The sequence below is a fragment of the Ammospiza nelsoni genome, chromosome 30 (assembly GCF_027579445.1).
Source record: "Ammospiza nelsoni isolate bAmmNel1 chromosome 30, bAmmNel1.pri, whole genome shotgun sequence".
Lineage (NCBI taxonomy): Eukaryota > Metazoa > Chordata > Aves > Passeriformes > Passerellidae > Ammospiza > Ammospiza nelsoni.
In genome coordinates, this window is record NC_080662.1 from 4,719,826 (window position 1) to 4,743,141 (window position 23,316).

The 23,316-nt window shown below is 58.2% G+C and overlaps 3 protein-coding genes across 5 annotated transcripts in view; 1 reads left to right on the top strand and 2 right to left on the bottom strand.

Annotated features, from left to right (window-relative positions):
- Nucleotides 1-925: 925 nt before the first annotated feature.
- On the bottom strand, nucleotides 926-10,625 carry POLR3D (RNA polymerase III subunit D). 2 transcript variants are annotated; one of them, XM_059490822.1, is made up of 9 exons: nucleotides 10,439-10,625; nucleotides 8,311-8,518; nucleotides 6,729-6,772; nucleotides 4,927-5,072; nucleotides 4,719-4,843; nucleotides 3,912-4,083; nucleotides 2,899-3,146; nucleotides 1,563-1,715; nucleotides 926-1,347 (listed from the first exon to the last, which is right to left on the bottom strand). In XM_059490822.1, the coding sequence occupies exons 1-9, from the start codon at nucleotides 10,477-10,479 to the stop codon at nucleotides 1,225-1,227; spliced, it is 1,260 nt and encodes a 419-aa protein (XP_059346805.1). In that variant the 5' UTR covers nucleotides 10,480-10,625; the 3' UTR covers nucleotides 926-1,224. The 2 variants fall into 2 exon arrangements, with proteins under 2 accessions (XP_059346805.1, XP_059346804.1); XM_059490821.1 differs by having other exon boundaries at nucleotides 4,719-4,846.
- A 704-nt stretch (nucleotides 10,626-11,329) lies between these two features.
- Nucleotides 11,330-15,947, top strand: PHYHIP (phytanoyl-CoA 2-hydroxylase interacting protein). The gene is made up of 5 exons (XM_059490849.1): nucleotides 11,330-11,518; nucleotides 12,415-12,598; nucleotides 13,262-13,436; nucleotides 14,506-14,623; nucleotides 14,736-15,947. Exons 2-5 carry the CDS (start codon nucleotides 12,434-12,436, stop codon nucleotides 15,268-15,270), a joined length of 993 nt encoding a protein of 330 aa, XP_059346832.1. The 5' UTR covers nucleotides 11,330-11,518; nucleotides 12,415-12,433; the 3' UTR covers nucleotides 15,271-15,947.
- A 995-nt stretch (nucleotides 15,948-16,942) lies between these two features.
- Nucleotides 16,943-23,316, bottom strand: part of BMP1 (bone morphogenetic protein 1) — a 30,832-nt gene continuing 24,458 nt past the window's right edge. The window contains exons 16-20 of one of the 2 annotated variants that reach the window (XM_059490729.1): nucleotides 19,499-19,624; nucleotides 19,296-19,423; nucleotides 19,010-19,223; nucleotides 18,677-18,927; nucleotides 16,943-17,462 (exon numbers count right to left, since the gene is read on the bottom strand). In XM_059490729.1, the coding sequence (XP_059346712.1) occupies nucleotides 17,328-17,462; nucleotides 18,677-18,927; nucleotides 19,010-19,223; nucleotides 19,296-19,423; nucleotides 19,499-19,624 (854 nt within the window). In that variant the 3' untranslated portion in view covers nucleotides 16,943-17,327. Of the gene's footprint in view, nucleotides 17,463-18,676; nucleotides 18,928-19,009; nucleotides 19,224-19,295; nucleotides 19,424-19,498; nucleotides 19,625-20,107; nucleotides 20,332-23,316 lie in introns of those variants that run through there. The other variant, XM_059490730.1, reaches the window with a different exon arrangement.

The following is a 23,316-nucleotide window of genomic DNA, read 5'->3' on the forward strand; positions in this document are numbered from 1 at the left end:
GGAGCCGCGGCCACGCCGCCGCCGCCGCCCCGAGCGCACGCGCGGCCCCGCCCACGAGCGGACGCGGCGCTGATTGGGCGGCGCCGAGGACACGCCCACAACGCCGCGCGCCCGGGCGGAGGGAAGCGCGCGAGGAAAGGGCGGGAGAGGGAAAGGGGGCGTGGTCACACAGAGAGTGGGCGGGGTTATGCAAAATAGGGCGCGGGCATGACGGGAGGAAAGTGCGATGGGGATAATATGGGATTGGGGAGTAAAATGGGACGGGCAGGAGAGGGTTAAGGTGGAATTGGGGGGATAGAATGGGACAGGCAGGAAAGGGGTAAGGTGGAATCGGGGGGGTAAAATAGCATGGGATGGGCAGGAGAGAGTTAAGATGGAATTTGGGGGTAAAATGGGATGGAATGGGCATGAAAGGGTTAAAATGGAATTTGGGGGTAAAATGGGAAGGGCAGGAAAGGGTTAAGATGGAATTCAGGGGGTAAAATGGGTGGGGTGGGAACAGGGGTAGTGTGGGATGGGCAGGAGAGGGTTAAGATGGAATTTGAGGGTAAAACAGGACGGGGTGGGGTGGGAATGGGGTTAATATGGGACGGGCAGAAAAGGGTTAAGATGGAATTCGGGGGGGTAAAATGGGATGGGATGGGACGGGATGGGGCAGGAGTGGGGGATAATATGGAATTGGGATAATATGGAATTGGGTGGGTAGGATCAGATGGGGAGGGGGTTTAAGATGGGATGGGGTGGGAAAGTTCCCCCATCCCTGCTCCCTGCCCAGAGGCTGGTGGCACCCAGGGAGCTTTGGCTGCCCAATGACAGCCCTGTCACCCCCCAGGACAGGGTGGGGGTCACCCAGTGCCCCCCACCTGCTGCAGCCACACCCCAAGGCCTTGCAGGGCCCAGCAGAAGTGACAGAACCAGACTGACACAGGGGGAACAGAGCTTTTATTCCAGGTTTTTCCCCAAGGACGTGTGTCCTGCTCCCACCAGCGTGTCCACAGAGCTGGGGGACACCCCAGAGCCCCCACACACCCCAAGATCCCCGTTTGGCACTGGGGGCAGCCACTGGTGTGGGGGACACGGCCGGACACCAGCTGGGAGCTGGCTCTGGATCCCTCAGGATCACAGCATGGGATTGCAATCCCAGCCCCCTGCCCACGTCCCAAAGGCACATCTGGAGGGGCTGAAGGTCCATCCTGGGATCTGGGGGGGCTGGGACCCCCTGGGCTATCGGTGCCTGTGCTCCAAGAGAGCCTCAAAGTCCGGGGAGCAGACGAGCTTGTGCCTGACGTGGCCCAGCACCATCATCTCACCCGTGCGGTTGTCCCCGATGCCCACGGACACCAGCTCCTGTTCCAGGGGACACAAACAGCCCTGAGCCACAGCAACCCCTGCGAGACCCCCAGAGGGGACCAGCAGGACCCCTCCCCACTGTCAGCAGGGCCAAGATCCCACTGCTCCCAGAGGAGATCAGCAGGACTCTTCCCCACTGTTAGCATGGCCCCCCAGTTGCGGTTATTTTGGGGTGAAACCCCCCAGATTGGGTGCCAGTGACCCTTCCATACCTGTAGGAAGGAGCAGGGGGTGCCCATGGTCACGTCCAGGGTGACCTTGCCCAGCACCAGCTGCACTTTGCCTGACTTTCGGATGAGCAGCTTCCCCACCTGGCCCTCAGGGAGGTCGGCCAGGGTGCAGATGTTCTCTGCCTGCTTGGCCTCCTGCAGGGCACAGCGGGACTGGGATCAGCCCCTGGGACTGGGATAACCCCCCTGGGACTGGGATAACACCCCTGGGACTGGGATAACACCCCTGGGACTGGGATCAGCCCTTGGGAATGGGAACAGCCCTTGGGAATGGGAACAGCACACTGGGACTGGGATAACCCCCCCTGGGACTGGGATCAGCCCCTGGGACTGGGATCAGCCCTTGGGAATGGAATCAGCCCTTGGGAATGGAATCAGCCCTTGGGAATGGAATCAGCCCCTGGGACTGGGATCAGCCCTTGGGAATGGAATCAGCCCTTGGGAATGGGAACAGCACACTGGGACTGGGATAATCCCCCTGGGACTGGGATAACCCCCCTGGGACTGGGATCAGCACACTGGGATTGGGATCAGCCCTTGGGACTGGGATCAGCCCCTGGGACTGGGATCATCCCACTGGGAATGGGATCATCCCACTGGGACTGGGATAACCCCACTGGGATTGGGATCAGCCCCCCTAGGACTGGGATCAGCCCACTGGGACTGGGATAACCCCACTGGGATTGGGATCAGCCCCCCTAGGACTGGCATCATCCCACTGGGACTAGGATCAGCAACCCTGGGACTGGGATCAGCCCTTGGGACTGGGATCAGCCCTTGGGACTGGGATCAGCCACCCTGGGACTGGGATCATCCCACTGGGAATGGGATCAGCACACTGGGACTGGAATAACCCCACTGGGAATGGGATCAGCCCTTGGGAATGGGAACAGCCCTCAGGAATGGGATCAGACCCTGGGACTGGGATCAGCCCTTGGGACTGGGATCACAGCATGGGATTGGGATCATCTCGTGAGATTGGTATCACCCCACGGGATTGGGGGGGACAGCACCATGGGATAAGGGGACAGCAGAGGATTGGAGGAGAAAGGACACCACAGGATGGGGGGAAGATCATGGGATAGCAGGGAGGTCACCGGGGGACTGGGGAAGATGACATCATGGGATGACAGGGAGACATCATGGGATATAGCAGAAAGGCCACCACGGAATGGGAGGACAGTGACACCAAGGGATGGAGGGACATCACAGGAAGGGGTGGGAAGGACACAATGGGATGGGGGCACATCCTCACGGGCTTGGAGGGGACACCACAGAAGGGGATGAGGATGTGGGGACACCCCCACCATGCCCCTACCTGGCTCTTCTCCTGCTTCACCAGCAGCACCTGCCCGTCCTCGCTGTGCAGCTCAGCCTTGCTGGGTTTGGAGTCGTGGCTGGGGGGCTGCCCTGGCAGGGTGTCAGGGAGCTGCAGGAACAGCAGCTCCTCCTCCTGGGCCAGGCTCAGCCTCTGCAGCAGCTCTGCTGCTGACACATCCCGTGGGAACCCGGGGGGGCCCTTGGGCTGGGCTGGCTTGGGATCCTCCTCACAGGGCTCTTCCTTCACTGCAGAGGGGGCACGGGGAACAGGGGATGCCCCCAGATTGTCCCTGATGTGTCCCCAGCCCAACCCAACCCAACCCAACCTAACCCAACCCAACCCTGCCCAACCCAACCCAGCCCAGCCCAGGTTGTTGGCAATGATGAGGCAATTAAGAATAGCAGCTAGGTGAAAAATGTTGTAATGTAGGGGTCTGAGGCCATGTATCATGTTGCAAATTGTAGGATAGATCATGATATGAACAGTGCAATGGGGAAGGAGGTGAGGGAGTAAAGTCTGTTTTTAGGGTGATGGGGATTTTGAAGTTTGTAATGAATTTTCATTCTCAGAAGGAGGTGAGGCTTTCTGCTCCAGAGTGGGCGTGGATTGTTATTGGGATTAGGCTGATTAAGAAGGAGGTTTTGGCTGTGTTTGTAATTGTGCTGGGGGTGTTTTTGAGGTTGCTGGATAGAAGAGGAAATAGGATGGGGGTGGAGAAGGTTACTGGGTTAAGAGTATGAATGTGTTTAGGACTAGTGAGAGGTCCATTACTTGGATTTGCACCAAGATGAGTGGCTCCTAAGAGCACTGGGTTACTATTATCCTTTGAAAGTGAGGAGACTGAGGTTTTATACTCAGATACAAAAGTGAGCAGTTCTTGCTGGTTTTACCTTGCCCAACCCAACCCAACCCAGCCCAACCCAGCCCAGCCCAGCCCAGCCCAGCCCAGCCTAACCCAACCCAGCCCAGCCCAACTCAGCCCAGCCCAGCCCAGCCCAGCCCAGCCCCACCTTTCACTGCTGGTGGGTCCAGCTCCATCTTCTCCTCCTTGGCTGCAGGCAGCCATGGCTGTGTGTCCTCCTGCTCTGCCACCTCCTCCTTGAAGAGCCACCCCGAGTGTGCCAGGGGCAGCTGCACCGGCTTGTTCCGGATGTCGTTCTTCAGCCCCGGGTCATCCAGGAACTGTGGGGACAGCCAGGGCACATCAGCACTGCCATGGTGGCACAGGGGACACTCAGCACCCCTGGGTGGCACAGGAGACACTCAGGATCACCCCAGGGGCGCAGGGGACACTCAGCACTGTTCTGGTGACACAAGGGACACTCAGGATCACCCCAGGGACACAGGGGACACTCAGCCCTGCCATGGTGACACAAGGGACACTCAGCACTGCCCCAGTGGCACAGAGGACACTCAGCACTGCCCTGGTGACACAAGGGACACTCAGCACCCCTGGGGGCACAGGGGACACTCAGGATCACCCCAGTGGCACAGGGGACACTCAGCACTGCCTGGGTGGCACAAGGGACACTCAGGATCACTGCAGGGACACAAGGGACACTCAGCACCCCCAAGTGGCACAAGGGACACTCAGCACTGCCTCAGTGGCACAGAGGACACTCAGCATTGCCCCAGTGGCACAGGGGACACTCAGCACTGCCTCAGTGGCACAAGGGACACTTAGCATCACCCCAGTGGCACAGAGGACACTCAGCACCCTCGGGTGGCAGAGGGGACACTCAGCACCACTGCAGGGACACAAAGGACACTCAGCACCCCCCAGTGGCACCAAAGCCACCCCTTCCATGCCCACTGACATCGTCCTTCTGCAGCATCCTCAGGATCTGCTTGGTCTCCTCATCCGTCTCCCTCTTCTCCTTCTTGATGTTGATGATGTGGGAAGGGCCGAAGTCGGACACGTCCACGCTCCTGTCCCAGGAGCCTGCTGGGGACACAGGAGCCGCCCAGGGTCACCCCAAAGGTGTGACCCCCCCCCAAAAACCCCCAGAGGGGAGCTCCCCTTACCTTTCTTCTTCATCATCTCAGCGGGGCCCTGCTCGAAGATGGAGTGGGACTGGATGACCTCGGGCCGGTTGCGGCCCCGGCCGTGCCCGTCCCGCTGCCGCTCCCGCTCCTTCTTCTCCTTCTTCACCGCCACATCCTCACGGGGCCTGGGGGCAGAGGGGGCACAGCACCCCCACATCAGCCCCACAGCACCCCCACATCAGCCCCACAGCACCCCCAGCCCTGCCCCTGCTAGGACATGGGGTTTGAGGAAGAGATCTCTGCACATCACCCAGAGATATTGGTGTTCGGGATATTGGTGTGGGTATTTATATGGATGTCTGAGAATTTCCATGGATATTTGGGATATTTATATGGATATTTGGGGTATTTATATGGATATTTGGGGTATTTATATGGATATTTCGGACATTTCCAGGGATATTTGGCAAATTCATATGGATTACTGAGATATTTCCATGGATAGCTGGGATATTTATAGAGATATCTGAGAACTTCCATGGGTATTCAGGATATTTCCATGGATATCTGGGATATTTATATGGATATTTGGGCTATTTCCATGGATATCCCAGACATTTCCATGGATATCTGGGATATTTCCATGGATATTTGGGGTATTTATATGGATATTTCGGACATTTCCAGGGATATTTGGCAAATTCATATGGATTGCTGAGATATTTCCATGGATAGCTGGGATATTTATAGAGATATCTGAGAACTTCCATGGGTATTCAGGATATTTCCATGGATATCTGGGATATTTATATGGATATTTGGGCTATTTCCATGGATATCCCAGACATTTCCATGGATATCTGGGATATTTCCATGGGTATATGAGATATGTATATGAATATCTGGGCTATTTCCATGGATAACTGGGATATTTCCATGGGTATCTGGGATATTTATGTGAATATTTGGGATATTTATATGGATATCTGGGATATTTCCATTGATATCTCAGATATTTCCATGGATAACTGGGATACGTCCATGGATATCTGAGAATTCCCATGGGCATTTAGGATATTTATATGGATATTTGTGATATTTCCATGGATATTTGGGATATTCCCATGAATATTTGGGCTATTTCCATGGATATCCCAGATATTTCCATGGATAACTGGGATATTTCCATGGATATCTGAGATATGTATATGAATATCTGGGATATTTCCAAGGATAACTGGGGTATTTCCATGGGTATCTGGGATATTTATGTGAATATCTGGGATATTCATATGGATATTTGGGATATTTCCATGGATAACTGGGATATGTCCATGGATATCTGAGATATTTATATGGATATTTAGGATAGTTATATGGATATTTGTGGTATTTCCATGGGTTTTGGGGATATTTATTTGGATATCTGGGATGTCTCCATGGATATCTCAGACATTTCCATGGATAACTGGGATATTTCCATGGGAATCTGGGATATTTATGTGAATATTTGGGATATTTATATGGATATTTCCATGGGAATCTGGGATATTAATGTGAATATTTGGGATATTTCCATGGATAACTGGGATATTTCCAAGGGTATCTGGGATATTCATATGAATATTTGGGATATTTATATGGATATTTCCATGGTACCTGAGACATTTATATGAATGTTTGGATATCTGAGAATTCCCAAGGGTATTTGGGATATTTCCATGGATCAATGGGATCCCCTCTCACTCCTCCCTTCTCCAGACCAACCAGCCCCACCCCAGAGATGCTCCAGACCCCAAACCAGCCCTGTGCCCCCCATGTCACCCAGATCCACCACTCACTCCTCCTTGATCTTCCTGCTGATGATGTTGGGGGTGAAAGTTTTCTGTGGGGGAAAAAACAGAGAGAAAAAATCATCCCCAACCCCCCCAGGCTGTCACAGCCACCCCAGAGCCTCGCTGGGGACACTGGGTGAGATGTGAAATGTGTCACCACACTTCTCCTCACCCAGAAAAGCAAGGCACAGCTCTTGCCAAGAATATTTCTGGGTTTCACATTCCCTGAACCTCAGAGAAAGGAAAAACAATTCTTATCTCATTTGCTATGCAAAAGTAAAACACAATATAAAAAGTGTTTACCCAAAGTGATGGGGTTTTATTTCCTTGGCCTATCAGGGCCAGGTGTGTGTGTGAGGTGGGACTGTGAGCTAAAAGTCACGAGATTCTGTGCAGTGTGTGCAGAGTTAAATACCTAGCAAATCCAGATAATATAATATAATATAATATAATATAATATAATATAATATAATATAATATAATATAATATAATATAATATAATATAATATAATATAATAGTATAGTATAGTATAGTATAGTATAGTATAGTATATAATAGCATATAATATAATAGTATATTATATAATAGTATATTATAGTATATCATATCATATTATAGCATGTTATAGTATATATTATTTATACATAGTATATTTCTATATAATATATAATATATATTATATATATTATTATACTATAAATGCTATAATATACTATAATATAATTAATATAACATAACGTAATATATAGCATAATATAACATAATATAATAATATACTATAATATAATTTAATATAATACAATAATGGAATATAAATAATAAATATAGTATGATATAATACACTTTAATGTAATATAATATGATATTATAGTATATTATAGTAATAGTAAATATAGCATTATATAATATAATATAATATAATATAATATAATATAATATTATATTATATTAATATAGTAAGTTATATTAATAATAAATATAGCAAGATATAATATACTAAAATATACTATAAAATACTATAATATACTAAAAAATAATATACTGTACTATAATTAATATAATAGAATATAACATAATATAATATTGCATAATATAATAATATAATATTATTATAACATAATGTAATGTAATATAATATAATATAATATAATATAATATAAATAATACATATAGCGTGATATGATATAATATACTATAACATGTCATAATATACTATTATATAATACTATAGTATATTATATTAATAACAAATATAGCATAATATAATGCAATTAATATGACATATTTATATTACATTACATTATACTATATTATATTATATTATGAATATAATCAAACAATGAAATTAATCAAATAATAAAAATAATTAAATTATTAATTAAATAATAAAATTAATATAATAAATTAATTGTCCTTCTAAAATCAATTCAATATTGATACCAATATTTAAATAAATCAAATTAAATATAAATACCAATTTAAATAAATCAATTAAATATAAATACCAATTAATATCAATTAAATCCCCCTCCTCATCTCTCCTGCCACGCTGGGTGCCCCCAATTTGGGGAGGGGGTCTCTCTCACCTTTTTGACGCCGCCCAGGGTGAGGTCCCGGGAGCGGATGGAGGGCAGGCGGCCCGGGCTGAGGGGGGGCGCGGGGGGGCGCCTGCCCAGCACCCCCCGGGGCCCCCCCGGCCTGAGGCTGCCCGGGGAGCCCGAGCTGCCAGAGCCCCCCTCGGCCATGCTGCGGGCAGGGGGCACGCTCAGGGGGAGGCGGACCCCCAGACTGCGCCTGGAAATACACACACCCCAGTGATGAACCCCCAAACTGCGCCTGGAAATACACACACCCCAATAATGAACCCCCAGACAGCTCAGAAATACACCCCAGTGATGAACACCCTGAACCCCCAAACTGTGCCTGGAAATACACACACCCCAATAAGGAACCCCTGAACCCCCAAACTGCGCCTGGAAATACACACACCCCAATAAGGAACCCCTGAACCCCCAAACTGCGCCTGGAAATACACACACCCCAGTAAGGAACCCCTGAACCCCCAAACTGTGCCTGGAAATACACACACCCCAATAAGGAACCCCTGAACCCCCAAACTGCGCCTGGAAATACACACACCCCAGTAAGGAACCCCCAAACAGCTCAGAAATACACCCCAGTGATGAACACCCTGCAACCCCAGACTGCGCCTGGAAATACACACACCCCAGTAAGGAACGCCTGAACCCCCAAACTGTACCTGGAAATACACACACCCCAGTAAGGAACCCCTGAACCCCCAAACTGTGCCTGGAAATACACACACCCCAGTGATGAACCCCCAAACAGAGCTCAGAAATACACCCACCCCAGTAATGAACACCCTGAACCCCCAAACTGGTCCTGGAAATACATCCACCCCAATAATGAACCCCCAAACAGAGCTCAGAAATACACCCATCCAATAATGAACGCCCTGCACCCCCAAACTGCACCTGGAAATACATCCACCCTAATAATGAACACCCAAACTGGGTTCAGAACTACACCCACCCCAGTAATGAACCCCCTGAACCCCCAAACTGGGGTCAGAAATACACACACCCCAGTAATGAACTCCCTGAACCCCCAAACTGGGGTCAGAACTGCACCCACCCTAATAATGAACACCCTGCACCCCCAATCTGGGCCCGGAAATACACCCACCCTAATAATGAACACACAAAGTGGGCTCAGAACTACACCCATCTCAGTAATGAACACCCTGAACCCCCAAACAGAGCTCAGAAATACACCCACCCCAGTGATGAACCCCCAAACAGAGCTCAGAAATACACCCATCCAATAATGAACCCCCAAATGGGCTCAGAACTGCACCCACCCTAATAATAAACCCCTGCACCCCCAAACTGGGCCTGGAAATACACCCATCCCAGTAATGAACCCCCAAATGGGCTCAGAAATCCACCCACCCCAGTAATGAACCCCCAAACTGAGCTCAGAAATACACCCAGCCTAATAATGAGCCCCCAAAACAGGGCTCAGTCCTGCACCCATCCCAATAATGACTCCAAATGGGCTCAGAACTGCACCCACCCCAAAAATGAACCCCCAAATGGGCTCAGAACTGCACCCACCCCAATACCGAACCCCCAAATGGGCTCAGAACTGCGCCCACCCCAAAAATGAACCCCAAAACAGGACTCAGTCCTACACCCACCCCAGTAATGACCCCCCTGCACCCCCAAACAAGATCCCCGTGACCCAGGGGGGTTGTGTTCCCTCTGCCCCCCCCCCCCAGGACCCCCTCGTTCCCCCCTCCTCAGGTTTCCCAGCTCCCCTCCACCCCCAACTTGTCCCCCCTTCCCCAGCTTTTCCAGCCCCCCATACACCCCAAACAGGACCCCCTTGTGCCCCTTTCCCAGCCCCCCACACACCTCAAACAGGACCCCCTTGTCCCACCTCCCCAGGGGTCTCAGCCCCCTCCTCACGGGCCTCACCCCCTCAGGACCCCCCGGCGCCCCCTCCCCAGGGATCTCACCCCTCTCCTCCCCCTCTCACCCCTCTCCCCAGCATTCCCACCCCTCATACACCCCCAAACAGGGCCCCCTCTCCCCCCGCTCCCCAGGGGTCTCATCCCTCTCCTCGCAGCCCTCAGGAACCCCCCGGACCCCCCCAAATTCCGCCCCCCTCCCCCGCCACGCCGCCCCTCACCCTGCCCGGGCAGCCACGGGCTCGCCGCCCTCACTGCGCATGCGTCACGCGCAGAGCGCCCTTCCTGGCGCGACGCTGCCGCCGCCATCTTTGCTGAGGGCACGGCGGGCTTGGCAATGAGCCGCCATCTTTGTGGTTGGCATTGGCCAACCCGATGTGAGGGCGGTGGCGCCATCTTTGTGACGGGCAGTGCCCGGCTCTCCGGACAGGGCACCGGGGGCAGCGCTGGGGGAGACATTTTTGGAGGGTCACTCTTTCTGTATTTAACACCCTCACGGGATTCCTGCAGTGCGACCGCCCCCCTCAGGGTCTTCTGCAGCCCCACAGCCAGCCGGCACCCACACAGAGGGGGTTCATGCGTGGGCACCCCCTCGCAGAAATTTGGGGAGCAATGAGGTTTTTGGGGTGCTCTCCCACCCGCCCACCCGAAAAAAGCTTTGTCCCTCCAAGAAGAGTGTTTATCACGTGCAAAACAAAAAGTCCGTCGGTCCGTCCGCCCCCCTTGGGCTCTGCACCCCCATTCCGCGGGGGTCCTGTGTGGGTACCAGCATCCCCACGCACCTCCTCCATCCTCCATCCCGTTTTTGGGGCCGGGAGGGGAACTGTCCCGGTTGTGCCGTTTGCAGGACAATGGGGACACCCCCTCCCTGCCCCAAAAACGGGGGGAACAGTCAGAACCTGCCCACCACCCACCCCCAATCTGCACCCACATCCCACTCTGCCTCCATCACCTGACGCCGCACGCATCCCTCCATGCCATTGGCAGAACCGGGAGGTTTTTCCTTCCTCCCCCTTCTCTCCCAGCTCCTTGGATATCTATTTTTCCCCCCCTTTTTTTTTTTTTTTTTTTTTTTTCTTTCTCCTCTCCCTCCTCTGGAGGGTGTTTGCTATTTCCGAGCTGGCTGGGAGGATCCCATTCGCATCAGCCGCAGGCAGCGACGCGGCATCGCCGGGTACCACCTCGCTCCCTCCGGCATCCTCCGTCCTCCCCGCTTGGATCAGCCCCACCGGGGCTCCGTGTCCTGCCCTGCCGCTGCACCGGCACCCCCGCGGCTCCCGGCAGCCCCCCGGCACGGCCAGGTAAGGGCCTCACCGGCACGGCCACACCGGAGCGCCCACCGAGCCCCGGCGGCGCTGGGGCTCCGTGGCACGGCCGGGGGATGCTCGGAGGGCAGGGGGACACGGCGGGCACGGCGTCTCTCAGGGGACACGGTGACACGATGCAGCTGGCACAATCCCGGTGCGGAATTCCTGCGCCACCGCCGGGCACGGCGACGGACGGGGCAGCGAGGTGGCACCGTGTCCCCGGAGCGGTGACCTTCGCAAGGGCTCTGCCGGGGGGTGACAGCGGATTTGGGGAGCAGATTGGGGGGGGGGGGGGACACGTGGCCGTGGGTGGCCGTGGGTGCCGAGTGACGGGGACACGCGCGGCGTGGGTGGCCGTGGGCACACGGAGGGGGCGGTGGCACCTTGGCACCCAAGGCTGGGGGGGCACCCTCGCCTGCAGCCCCCCGTGCCGTGGATGCGACTCCTTGTCCCCCCTCCGTGGGCATCGCCCACCCTCAGAGCGCCTTCCTGGGGGAGGGCGCGGGGAAACTGAGGCACGGGCCGGGGCAAAGGCGGATCCAGCTTTTCCAGTGCCTGCGTCCAACCCTCCCCTCTCCCAGCAACTCCCTCGGCTCTCCCCTTGTTTTTCTTTCCCCACCCGGTGTTGAGCAAACCCCGAAACGCCCGCTGGCGTCGCGCCGGGGCCCCGCGGCACCCGGGGGAGCGGCCGGGGCCCCCGCACCCGACCGGGCTTGTTGGCGGCGTCCCGCTGCCTGCTGCTGCCTGCGCTGCCTATTCCTGGCTCCCGGCCGCCCTTCCACCCCGCTGCCATCTGCTCCGCCGCGGGCAGCCTTGGCAGCGCCGGCGTGGGCAGCCAGAGGGGGCTCGGCACCCCCAGACCCCCGCGCTGTGCCCCCCCCCTCCCGCAGGAGCTCAGCCCCTCCGGCCATGGAGCTGCTGTCCACCCCCAAAAACATCGAGATCAACAACATCACCTGCGATTCCTTCCGCATCTCCTGGGCCATGGAGAAGGGGGACCTGGAGAGGGTCACCCACTACTTCATCGACCTCAACAAGAAGGAGAACAAGAATTCCAACAAGTTCAAGCACCGGGTGAGCCGGGTGGAGGACGCGGGACCCCCTGCCCGGGGAGAGGAGACGGGCTTGGCAGGGATGAACCGGCTCTTAGCCCTCTCTAGCGCTGAATTTGGGTCATTCCCGTCACGGGACACGCTGGCGCAGGGGACCGGGACGGGGATCGGGGGGTGGCGGACCCCGCTGAGCCCCGCGGGGGAGCTGAGCTGCTCCTGCTCCCCCTCCCCGCGCTGCGAGTCACTAATTCGGGCCGTTTTTAGCAGCGCCGTTGCCACGGTGATGCTATTTAATGTTTAACATTATTTTTTTTTCCTCTCTCTCTCCTCCCCAATAATAAGGGGTGGAGGGGGGGTGGGATATCTTTTTTTTCCCCTCCATCTCCCGACTTCAGCATCCGCCGTTGCCACAGAAACGGCTCTGCACTGCGGAGCTGCTCCGTGGCCTCTTGACACCGCGAGATGCCACCGGCAGCGGGGGGACCCCGAAACCACCTCGGGGACTCTGTGTCCCCATGGCAGCGGGGACACGTTTGGGGACATATTTGGGGGAGTGCTGTGGGCACAGAGCAGGGGGAGCTGCCCGTGGATATTTTCGGGGGGTCTCCGTGGATATTTCGGGGTGTGCGGTACCCGGGGGGTGCGGGGGGATGCTGTCCCGCCTGACCCTCGCCGCTCGGCGCAGGATGTCCCCACCAAGCTGGTGGCCAAGGCGGTGCCGCTGCCCATGACGGTGCGGGGCCACTGGTTCCTGAGCCCCCGCACCGAGTACAGCGTGGCCGTGCAGACGGCGGTCAAGCAGAGCGACGGCGAGTACCTGGTGTCCGGCTGGAGCGAGACCGTGGAGTTCTGCACCGGGGGTGAGCGGGGACCGTGGGGGCGTCCCCGGGAGGCCGGAGGGAGGATGGGGGCGATGCCAGCAGCCCGGAGCAGGGGGGAGGACGGGGGCGATGCTGGGAGCAGGGAGGGAGGACGGGATTGATGCTCTTGGAATCAGGAGCTGGGCCGGGGATGGGGACAGTGGGGAAGGAGGATGGGGTTGATGCCTGGAGCTGGGAGGAGGATGGAGGCGGTGCTGGGAGCCGCGAGGATGAGGAGGACAGGGGCAAAATCTAGGATTGGGAGCCAGGAGGGAGGATGGGGTTGATGGAAGGGGGAAGAGGACAATGCCTGGAGCTGAGAGGGAGGATGGAGATGGTGCTTGGAGCTGGAAGCAGGGAGGGAAAACAGGGGAGACCCAGGAGCTGGGAGGGAGAACAGGGGTCAGTGCTGGGAGCAGGGAGGGAGAACGGGAGCGATCCCAGGAGCTGGGAGAGAGAATAGGGGCGACCCCAGGAGCTGGGAGATCGAAGGGGAAAGAGGGCAATGCCTGGAGCTGAGAGGGAAGATGGGGACGATGCCTGGAGCAGGGAGCAGGGAGGGAAAACAGGGGCGATCCCAAGAGCAGGGAGGGAGAACAGGGGAGAACCCAAGAGCTGGGAGGGAAAGGGGGTCAGTGCTGGGAGAAAAGGAGGGAGAACAGGGGCGATGGCAGGAGCTGGGAGGGAGGGAGGACAGGAGCGATCCCAAGAGCTGGGAAGGAGAACAGGGGAGAACCCAAGAGCTGGGAGGGAGGACAGGAGCAATCCCAAGAGCTGGGAAGGAGAACAGGGGTGATCACAGGAGCTGGGAGCAAAGAGGGGTCAGTGCTGGGAGCCACGGGGGAGATCGGGGGTGATGTCGGTAGCCACGAGCCGGGAGAGAGGATGGGGGAAACGCTGGGAGCTGGGAGCCCGGAGGAGGACGGGGGCGATGCCGGGAGCTGGCACAAGCCGGGCCGGTTGGAGCGGCAGCTGATGAGTGGGAGGCAGGAGGTGCGGGGAGCTGCGGGCAGGGATGGGCTGCTGCAGGGGGATGGAGACGCCCTGATGTCCCCGCGCCTGTCCCCAGACTACGCCAAGGAGCACCTAGCCCAGCTGCAGGAGAAAGCGGAGCTGATCGCCGGCCGCATGCTGCGCTTCTCCGTCTTCTACCGCAACCAGCACAAGGAGTATTTCCAGCACGTCAGGTACCCCCAGCCCCATTGCCCACGCTCCCCGCCCGCAGAGCGCATTCCCTGACCCTGCCTGTGCCTGTCTGTGTGTCCCTCCTCCTCCTCCTCCTCCTCGTCCTCGTGGCAGGATGCACTGCGGGAACGTGATGAAGCCGTCGCTGAAGGACAACAGCGGGAGCCACGGCTCGCCCACCAGCGGGATGCTGCACGGCATCTTCTTCAGCTGCAACACCGAGTTCAACACCGGGCAGCCCCCGCAGGACTCGCCCTACGGCCGGTACCGCTTCCAAATCCCGGCGCAGCGCCTCTTCAACCCCAACACCAACCTCTACTTCGCGGACTTCTACTGCATGTACACCGCCTACCACTACGTCGTGCTGGTCCTGGCGCCCAAGGGCTCCTCGGGGGATCTCTTCTGCCGGGAGCGCCTTCCCCAGCTGGACATTTCCTCCAACAAGTTCCTGACGTGCTGCGTGGAGGAGGGCGAGCTGGTGTACCGCCACGCCCAGGACAGCATCCTGGAGGTCATTTACACGGAGCCGGTGGACCTGAGCCTCGGCGTGCTCGGGGAGATCAGCGGCCACCAGCTCATGAGCCTCTCCACCGCCAACGCCAAAAAGGACCCCAGCTGCAAGACGTGCAACATCAGCGTGGGGCGTTAGGCGGCCCAGGCGGGCAGGGCCGGGCAGGGCGACGGGCGCTGCCCGCGGGGGCTTCTCCCACGGACGCCGGTGGGTGGAGGACACGGGTGGGCTCGGGGGAGCCGGGACGCTGCTTCGGCGAGGAGGCAGAGCCCGCGCCGCTGCGCGCCCCGAGGGAGGAAGCCTTCATCTCCTGGACTGGCCGAGCAGCAGCGTCCTCGCTGGCGTGAGCCCCGCGCTCTGCCCCGCTCCGGGACCCCCTTCCCCTCCCTCCGGCGTCCCCCGCATCCCCCCACCCAGGTTCACGCAGCTCCCAGGGAGCCCCGGCCCTGCCAGCCGGGACTGGGGCTCCCTGGCTATTCCAGGGGGTTCAGGGAGATATTGGAAGCACCCCCCGGTTTTGAACTGCTCCCGGGGACGGGGGTGCTCGGACACCGCGGGGCCGTGGGGGACCCCGGGCGCGCCCCCGCGTCCCGTCCCTCTCTGCTCTGCGCTTCCCCGGCCCCGTGGCCCCGGAGGCAGCCGGAGGAGCCGGGGAAGGGGAGAACGGATCTGCAGCCCCCCTCCCTCCCCGTGCCCCCCCAAACCCGCCGCCCCCCGCATGAGCCGTCGGCAGCATGGCGCTTGCGTGCGGCCCCCCCGGGGTGCCCGCGCCCCGTCTCTGTGTCCCCCCTGCACGCTCTACAACAACGGCCCCCCCTCCCCGAGCATCCCTGTGCTGTGCTGGAGGTGTTTCAATAAACTCTGTGCGGTCGCCACCGGCCGTGTGACGCGCCTCTGTCCCCCACGGGACCCCAAGGAGTGGCTCAGACCCCCCCCACAATCCCCACACCGATCCGGCGATCTGGGACTGGGAGGGGACAAGGTGGCCCTCGGCAGCTCTGAGACAAGTTCAGGTTGGAAGGGCCTTCCTGGAGATCACCAGGTCCATCGCACCTGCCCGGGCAGGGTCACCTGGCTCAGGTGACACAGGAGCACGTTTGGAATGTGGCCAGAGAGGGAGGCGCCACCCTCGCCTGGGGCTGTCCCAGTGCTCTGCCACCCTCCGTGGAAAGCATCTCTTCCTCACGTTGAGGTGGAACTCATGCTTGTGTTTATGGCCGTTGCTCCTCATCCTGCCACTGAAAAATTCCCCCGAGCTCTTCACCCCACGGAGACTGAAACCCCCTCAGGATGAAACCCCCGGTGCCCATCCCGGTTGTGCCCACGAAGCATGCCAGGCTGGTGCACGGAGGGAACAGAAACATCCCCGTGGCAGCAGCAGCAGTGAGCAGGGGCTGCAGGAGGGGTCGAGGCACGCGGTGGGCGCGGGGGCCGTGGCACAGCCCACCCTCCATCTGCCACCCGCCACCATGGGCACGCGCTGGAGCACGCGGTGGGCACAGCACGTGGCACCCACCCACGCACCCTGCCACCCACCCACCCCACAGCGGCTGCTGCCTCAGAGACACCTGGAAATAAAGATGTGGGGGGACAGAACCCACCTGCAGAGTCCTGGGGACTCCGAGCCCACCGCCCTCCTCAGGACCTTGGTTGGAGTTCCTGGCTCTGCTCCATCAGAACCCCCAAAGATGGGGCTCCTCCTTTAGGATTGGGGTCTGTGCAGGGTCCTGGCTGCTTTCCCCCCCATTCCAGCCCCATTTTGGGTGCTGTTCTGCCGGGCTGGAAGCAAAGAGGCCACGGCTGCCCCCGCTCCAAGTACAAGGGTATTTATTTCATGGGTACAAGAGAGAGACAGCACCTTGTGTGTGTTGGGCTCTTCCCGGTTACTGGTTTGTACATTCAGAGCTTTGGCCGGGGCAGGGGAGGGCAGCGGGTCCTGCTCGGCCCCTCCCCAGCCCCAGGGTGGGCGGCTGCCGGCGGGGACCCCCCCTGTGCCCCCCGTGCCGCGGGCGCCCGAGCCCCGGGGCCCCGTGCGAGCGTGTCTTGAGTGCTGAGGTTGGCTGTGTGCTCCTCCTCCGTGCAGTCTGTGCGGGGCAGCGCTCCCCGCCGTCCTCCCTGCCCTCTTCCTCCTCCTCCTCTTCCTCCTCTTCCTCCTCCTCCTCCCCTGCCCGCGGCGGGGCCGAGACCCCCGGCCCTCATTTCCTCGTGTGCAGCGTGTCCTGGAACTTGGTGCTGGTGTAGCGAAGGTGGAAACCCTTCTTGTTGATGGTGTCGTCCGAGTGGAAGCGGATCATCACCGAGTCTCCGGCCGAGTAAACCTCCTCGGGGGGCTGCGGGGGTGAGGGAGGGGGTGCTCAGATCCACGAACACCCCTGGGGTGATTGCTGGGGGGAATATTTGCACTGGGGAATGTGGGAATCATCACACCAGACCAAATTCCCGTGGGCATTTCTCCACACTGCTGATCCATGAGCACTCTTGGGGTGAGCACCCATTGTGGCTGGGAATATTTGCACTGTGGAGAGTGGGAATCATCAAATTCCCATGGAGATTTCTCCACACTGCTGATCCATGAGCATCCCCAGGGTGAGCACCCATGGCAGGTGGGAATATTTGCACTGGGGAGAGTGGGAATCATCACAATACACCAAATTCCCGTGGGGATTTCTCCACACTGCTGATCCACGAGCACCCCTGGGGTGAGAACCCATGGCAGGTGGGAATATTTGCACTCTGGAGGGTGGGAATTTGCACTGTGGAGAGTGGGAATCATCACACAAATTCCCAAGGGGATTTCTATAAACTGCTGATCCACGAGCACCCCCAGGGTGAGCGCCCATTGTGGCTGGGAATATTTGCACTGTGGAGAGTGGGAATCGTCACACCACACCAAATTCCCACAGGGATTTCTCCATACTGCTGATCCACGAGCACCCCAGAGGTGAGCATCCATGGTGGGTGAAATATTTGCACTGGGGAGAGTGGGATTTATCACACCACACCAAATTCCTGTGGGGATTTCCACTGTGCAGAGTGGGAATTTGCACTGTGGAGAGTGGGAATCATCACACAAATTCCTGTGGGGATTTCTCCACACTGCTGATCCATGGACACCCCCAAGGTGGGCACCCATGGCAGATGGGAATATTTGCACGGTGGAGAGTGGGAATCATCACGCCAGACCGAATTCCTGTGGGGATTTCCACTGTGCAGAGTGGGAATTTGCACTGTGGAGATTGGGAATCATCACACAAATTCCTGTGGGGATTTCTTCACACTGCTGATCCATGAGTATCCCCAGGGTGAGCACCCATTGTGGCTGGGAATATTTGCACTGTGGAGGGTGGAATTTCTCCACACGACTGATCCATGAGAACTCTTGGGGTGAGCGCCCATGGCGAGTGGGAATATTTGCACTGGGGAGGGTGGGATTTATCACACCACACCAAATTCCCATGGAGATTTTTCCACACTGCTCTGGCTCTGCCTCATCCCTCACCTTGAACCCTCACTCCTCACCCCCCAGCCCACATCCCAGGCTCACCCCGGAGCCGCAGAAGCGGCCGAGGCGCGGGGCCGTCCCGTCGTAGCCGTCGAAGAGCTCCATGTAGTCGTATCCACAGTCGGCCTCCTCCTCGATCTCAAAGGTCTGGAAGATGAGCTCCACACCGAAGCCCTCCTCGGCCATGATCACCCACTCACAGTCCGAGCCCCCTGGGTAGTTGTTGTCCCCAAATTGTGCGTGGGAATACAAATCCTTGGTCTTCACCTCGGCGCGCACCTGGCCCCCGCACACTGTGGGAGGAGATGGGGCTTAGGGTTTGGGGGCTCTGAGCCCCCACCCCATAACCCCATTTCCCATCCCCAGTGGAGGTACCTGTGCTGTGCGTGGCCTCGAATCCCTTCTTCTGGATGGAGTTATCAGACACAAACTTGAGGAACATCTTGTTGCCCGAGGAGACGATGGGCTCGGGCTCCTTGGCCCCGCAGAAGCGCCCGAGCGCCGGCGCCTTGGCGTCCTTCCCATCGAAGATCTCCAGGTGGTCGTAGGTGCATTCCTGCTGTGCCTCCACATCCAGCTCTGAGAAGCTCTGTGGAGGGTCTGGGTGAGGTCAGGGCTCGGCAGAGGTGACCCCAGTGCCCCCCACCCCCCAAACCCCTACCAGCTTGATGCGGTGCCCCGGCGTGGTGCTGATGGCCCAGGTGCACTCCTTCTTACTGGGGTATTTATCGGGCCAGTTGGGGCTGGTGATGGTCCCCGAGACAGATGTCACCTTGTGGTCACAGCCAGCTGTGGGACAGCCAAGAGGGTCACAGAGGGGCGGTTGGGGGGTTCCCAAGGGAATGGGGGGCGGGCTGGACCCACCTTCCTTGCAGTCGTGCTTGTTGTCGTGCAGCACGAAGCCGCTGCGGCACTGGCACTCGTAGCTGCCGAAGGAGTTGAGGCACTCGTGCTGGCAGCCCCCGTTGTTCTTGGAGCACTCATCCTTGTCTGGGAGAGAGCAGAGTGATCCCTGAGCGGGCTGGGAAAGCCTGGAACGGTGCAATTCCATCCCCCCAGGCCCCCCAGCCCCGCTGCCCTCCAGCCAAGCAAGCGCCCCCGGGCAGCAGCAAAGCAGCTCCAGCATCCCAGCCCCTGCGGGCACCGACGGCTCCTCCTCTCCCGTGGGCTCACCCATGGGTGCCACCATTACCTGCTGCCAGGATGGACGGGGGGAGAGGCAGAAAAACACACAGTGACAACCAAAGATGCACAAGAAAGACCAGGACGCTGGAGTCCCTCTTTACTCATCGATAGGAAATGTCACAGACACGGTAAAAATTGGGGGGAGGGGGGGGGGAAAAAAAATAAAACAAACAAGGTCAGCTGGTCAATGACAAAACCAAGGGAGTGGGGTGCTTAGAACCAAAAAAAAAAAAAAAAAAAAAAAAAAAAAAAAGTTTAAAAAAAGTTAAAAAAAAAAATAAAAATAAGGTCAACAACCAGTTCTGTCAAGCAAAAGGCTGCCGGGGCCGGCAGCACGGCTCGGCTCGGCTCGGCTCGGTCCCACCGTGCTCCCGCACGGCTCCGGGGCCGCGGCGTTCCTGAGAAAGACGGAGAGGACGGAGCGGCTCAGGAGGGGCCCCGCGGCCGCTTCTGCATGCGGAACTTGAGGCCGGGCGGGCGAGACTTGGGCGGCTGCAGCTGCTGCTTCTTCTCTGCGGAGAGAGAGGGAGAGAAGGGGGGAGAGATGGGGGCGCGGGGGGCGGCGGGGAGGGGCTGGGGGGGCCATGCGGAGCGGCAGCCGGGGGCAAGCAGCAGCGAGGGGACCCCCGGGAGCCCCTCTGCGGCCGGGGAGGAAGAGGAGGAGGAGGATGAGGATGAGGTTGGGCTTTGGGTGAGTTCCTAGGGCTAGGAATGGCGCTGGAGGGGTTTGGGGTCACCCCGAGCTGGGCGGATTGACCTCCCAAAGACCCCTCTGGGTGCCATCGCTCCCCCTGCCCTCGGGGCGGTGTTGTGGGGAGGGAAGGCAGCAGCAAGCGGGCACCGGAGCCCCCAGCGCCCCCTCCGAGCTCACAGCGGGGCCGGGAGGAGCCGGGATCCCTCCCGGAGCCATCGGTGAGTGGGGGTCCTGCCCAGACCCCCCGGCCGCCTCTCAAGCTGTAACCTGGCGTCTCCTCGGTGTGAGGGAGGAGGAGGCGAGGCAGAAAGGCCCGGTTGGGGTTGGGAAGGGGCTCCTGGGCTCAGAGCAGCTCCAGCACGGCTGGAGCTGGGGGAGCTGGGGGAGCTGGGAGCCTGGGCGGGCGAGACGAGAGCAGCAGAGAGTCGGCGGCGGGAAGAAGCCCAGCGGCTCGGTGTCCTTGCTTAGCGATCCTTTATTCCAAGCAGCTCGCTCCGCCACCCGGCATCGCTCACCGTTCTCCCCCGCGGGCATCCGACGGCTCCGGGCTGCTCCGACCGCCCCGCAGCCCCCGGCAGCGCCTCTCCCCCCGCTGCGGACCCCCCAGCGCCGCCGGGGCTCGGCACAGAGCCGGGGGGACCTACCTGGATGCCGACACCGTGGCGGATTCCCGGGAGGAACGCGCATCCCGGGAGGAGGAGGAGGAGGAAGAGGAGGAGGAGGAGGAGGAGGAAGGGGTCACGTCTTCAGCGGGGAAAAGCGGGCGCCCGGACGGCCAGGCTGCCCCGCGGCACCGAGGGGCTCGTCCGGAGCGCGGGGACCCTCCGCGGCCAAAAAGGGGCCGCACGGGAGAGGTTTTGCCCAGGGAGCAACCCCGGAGGGACCAGAGGCGGCCGAGTCCTCCAGGGTGGTCCTGCTGCCGGGAAAGCCCGAGACCTGAGCGGGGGAAGGTGGAGGAGATGGATTGGTGATCTGTTATCACCCCATGTCCCGTGGGGTGAGGAAAAAGGGGATGAGGATGATGAGGATGGAGCCCGGAGCGCTCCGTGGGGAGACTCACCCGGCTGCCCCGTGGTCCCGCTCGGCTTCCCCGAGGAATCCCCCGAGGAATCGCTTTGTGGAGGGCGCCGGCTCCCGACGGCTGGGCCCCCTGCGCCGCCCTCCTCGCCTTGGTTTTCATTGAACACATAAAGCAAAGACACTCCGTGCCCGGCCCGCGGGGCTCTGCCGCTCCGGGAACGCCGCTCCCGCAGCCGGAGCCCCTCAAAAACGGCTCAGGGGTCTCTCAGAGCTGGGATGGCCTCCAGGGCACCGTGCCACACCCGGGGGACCGTCCGGTGCACGAGGGTCCCGTGGCAGCCCCCAGCGCGTCCAGCCTTTGGTGGTGTCGCCATCCCTGCGCACCAAACCCGTCCGAAGGCGACACCGCCTCGTGGAGGGGTGGCCCGGGAGAGGAGAGCGGACAGGGAGAGGCCGGGGATGGTGTTTGGGAGGAGCGATGGCTCCGGATGCTGAGGCCGGGATGCGGAGCGCCCTGCGCGGGGAGCGGGGGGAGCCGGGGCCGTGCAGCAGAGCGGGAGCAGCAGCAGCAGCAGCAGCAGAGCGGGGTGTCACCGTCCCCCCACCCTGGGAATGCCACCCCAGGGGTGCAGCACCCGGGGCCCAGCACATCCCTGTCCCCAGATGGAGCCCAGCATCCCCTGGCTGTTTGGGGAGCCCCTGAGATCACCCCCAACTCTGAAATAGGAGCCAATTGTCCCCAAAAAGAGGAGAAAACCCCAAAAATATGCTGCCAGCCAGGTTGCCTGTGGATGGAGGGTTTTGAGACTAGAACCTCTGAGGTAGGAGCCAATTATCCCCGAAAAGAGGAGAAAATCCCCCAAAATGTGCTGCCAGCCAGGCTGCCTGTGCCTGGAGGGTTTTGGGGCTGGGGGCCCTGAAATAGGAGCCAATTGTCCCCCAAAAGTGTTGAAACCTCCCAAAATGTGCTGCCAGCAAGGCTGCCCGTGGCTGTAGAGTTTTGAGACTAGAACCCCTGAGGTAGGAGCCAATTGTCCCCCAAAAGAGGAGAAAAGCCCCCAAAATATGCTGCCAGCCAGGCTGCCTGTGGCTGGAAGGTTTGAGACCAGGACCTGCACTCCCAGCTCTGAATTAGGAGCCAATTGTTCCCTAAAAGTGTTGAAACCTCTCAAAATGTGCTGCCAGCCAGGTTGCCTGTGCCTGGAGGGTTTTGGGACTGGGGGCTCTGAGGTAGGTGCCAATTGTGCCCCAAAAGAGGAGAAAACCCTCAAAAATGTGCTGCTAGCAAGGCTGCCTGTGCCTGGAGGGTTTTGGCATTGGGGGCTCTGAATTAGGAGCCAATTGTCCCCCAAAAGTGTTGAAACCTCCCAAAATGTGCTGCCAGCAAGGCTGCCTGTGGCTGGAGGGTTTTGGGACTGGGGGCTCTGAAGTAGGAGCCAATTGTTCCCTAAAAGAGTTGAAACCTCTCAAAATGTGCTGCCAGCCAGGCTGCCCATGGATTGGGGGTTTTGAGACTAGAACCTCTGAGGTAGGAGCCAATTATCCCCGAAAAGATGAGAAAACCCCCAAAATGTGCTGCCAGCCAGGCTGTGCATGGCTGGAGGGTTTAGGGACTGGGGGCTCTGAAGTAGGAGCCAATTGTTCCCTAAAAGAGGAGAAAATCCCTCAAAATGTGCTGCCAGCCAGGCTGCCTGTGGCTGGAAGGTTTTGGGACCAGGAGCTGCACCCCTAGCTCTGAAATAAGAGCCGATTGTCCCCAAAAAGAGGGGAAACTTCCCAAAAT